General features: G+C 31.4%; 1 protein-coding gene across 1 annotated transcript; it reads right to left on the bottom strand.

Moving 5' to 3' along the window:
* Nucleotides 1–1,196: 1,196 nt before the first annotated feature.
* LOC105563349 lies at nucleotides 1,197–2,129 on the bottom strand. The gene has a single exon (XM_012014869.1). It carries the CDS (start codon nucleotides 2,127–2,129, stop codon nucleotides 1,197–1,199), a length of 933 nt encoding a protein of 310 aa, XP_011870259.1.
* Between the last annotated feature and the right edge of the window lie 420 nt (nucleotides 2,130–2,549).

Here is a 2,549-nt window from a genome sequence, read left to right as displayed (position 1 = left end):
TCTATATCTCATGAAATCTTTATTTGAACGTAGAAAATGTACTGATTTAAATTAATTTACTTAATATAATACATAGATTTACTTGAAATTTGATATTTTTCTTTAAATAGAATAAATATTTACTTCAGTGTAAAAAAATAATTTCAAGTAAATCTGTTTACTTAGGTAAAAAAAAAGTTAATGTCAGTGTAAGTATAATTATACCAGTGAAATGTTATATGGTAAATATTTTTCGCAATACATAAAAAATATGAAATATTTAGACATTGACACCCTGTCACGGCTCTTAGTCCTTCACTCAAAAAAATTTATAGCTCTGTGGTTAAAAATATTGCTCTGCCGCAATACTTTTCGTCGCTATAGGCACAGCAATAAATATAGATGCACAGCCAAACAGATTTTGCAGAGCACCGTATGCTAAGCACTTTAACAGTTTAGCTCCACAGCTATATAATTATAGAATATATGCTATTTGTATTTATCTGTGATGACGCTTGCATCAATCAAAGTTTCAAACCTTAAATAGGCATTTTGCTGAATATATTTGTTGTGTTGCTCTTTACTTTTCTTCGGATATTGTGTGAGAGCTAAATTAGAAAATAATGTAGCTTTTCTAATTTAGTAAACGCATAGGTCAATAAAACAACAAATATATAGCAGTTTCTTTTTATTACAGAAATAATTAATGAAAATATTTGACATAATATTCTAAATATTTAGAAGTCTAAATATTAGGGGTATTTAAATAAAAGGGGTTAAGGTGAGTTTAACGGTTTGACAGGTTATGTCGGGTTAAAAGCAACTTGGGAACCAATCAAGTTTTGGGAAACACTGCTTTTAATCCGATATAACCTGTCAAACCGTTAAACTCAATTTTTGAATACCCCTATTGTAATCTCTTAAGGTTGTCTACACCTAAACAATTTTTTTCGGCGAGTCGATCCGCCGGATCAGTCCGTGAAAGTGCATAGACAATAATTTTTAACTGTCTACGCTATCGCGAGGATTAATCCGCCGGGATAATTTGCTTTGGTGTAGATGCACCTTAACTTGTAACATCTACGATAAGTATAATATAATGATAATACATATAATATAATACATACAAAACGTTAATAAAGTAATGAAAATTATTATAGACCTTTGAAATGTACATATAATCTTGTGATAATAATTATAATTAGAAAAATTAAAATTTACAACATATAATTAACTGTTACATATTTAACAGATCCCTGTTCATTTAAAATAACTGGATGAGGACAAAATAATTCATTTATGGAAGTACAAGTGTAGGTACCATTGGTTGAAGCAGAAACTTTATAGGAATGAAGATGATCATCAAAATAGTCCGTCTTTAACACTTTTAACAATAGAAATAAATCCTCCTGCTCATTTAAAAGAATGTACGACACAATCCCAAAACACGGTTGGCCCCACTCTTCATCTGCTGTTATGATAACACATGATCCCACTTTGTATTCCACACCTTTGAATTTAACAAAATTAACGACCACGGAATGAGACTGACAAGAAGCAGGCAAAAATGGAATAAAAGGTTGCAAATCAGAGTCACTGAGAACATCAGCTTGAGACATTTTGCCGAATTTCTGAACATCTGACATATCGAAATTCACTCTTGCTGATTGAGCTAACTGCTCTTTTATAGCTAAGGTTTTCAGAATATTTTTTCTTGATTGAGTACTTTTGGCAACAGTTTTCGGTTGCCTGTGTTTAGCTTCAAAGCGCATGCACCACGTATGAATGAGTGGGCCAACATTCAACATAATTCTACTATAATGGGTAAGAAAATGATGTTTTGGCTTAAGATTACCAAAAAGAGAAACATAAAGCTCATTGTGTTCTTTCACAAGTGCGTTCAAATGCACAGTCAAGCCTTCATAAACAATTGGACTCATGACAACATCAATTATTTTACGTAATAACAAATACAAACGCCAATATTGATCATCGTTAGGTATATTATCACCAATAAGAAGGCTTAAGCTTCGTACAAACATAAGCATTTCATGCGCTGTCATTCGCAAATGAAGTTTCTTCAATGATTCTTCATTAATACAAGGGGGTGCATTCTCACCATTCAATCCACCATAAAAATGTGTCCTCATTTTAAAGTTCAAAATATCAATACTAATATATTTTTCTTTAATAAAATAAGCGAGTATTTGAGCTAAATCATAATGACACACACCTTCCAAAATGTCATGCATAAGATCAACACAAAAGTTCAAAGTAACGTGAAAACCAGTAAGTCTATTCCAAATGGAATTTTTCACAACACCAGTCAACTTTGAATTATTCAACAAAACATCTTCATTATAATTAGTTTTGTTCCTCAGTAAACTCTCATCTTCCATTGAAGCAGAATGTAACAAATCCCTATGAATTTTGCAAAATCTGCAAGAATAATTAGCACTAAAGCTGGAAACAAAATCTAAAATGCTGTTCAAGCCCAAATTGTCGCCAATAATCAAGCCTAAGTGAAAGTATACTTTTTCTTCTTTATCACCAACTTTTATGGACAATCC

The sequence above is a fragment of the Vollenhovia emeryi genome, unplaced genomic scaffold (assembly GCF_000949405.1).
Source record: "Vollenhovia emeryi isolate VEMERY1.0 unplaced genomic scaffold, V.emery_V1.0 DF944430.1, whole genome shotgun sequence".
Taxonomy (NCBI): Eukaryota; Metazoa; Arthropoda; class Insecta; order Hymenoptera; family Formicidae; genus Vollenhovia; species Vollenhovia emeryi.
The sequence above is the reverse complement of the archived record's forward strand: the minus strand, read 5'-3'. Positions and strand labels throughout refer to the sequence as shown.

Excerpts from the sequence above, each read along its gene's own strand:
- LOC105563349 (XM_012014869.1), bottom strand. The coding sequence starts at position 2,129 with ATGAGGACACATTTTTATGGTGGATTGAATGGTGAGAATGCACCCCCT.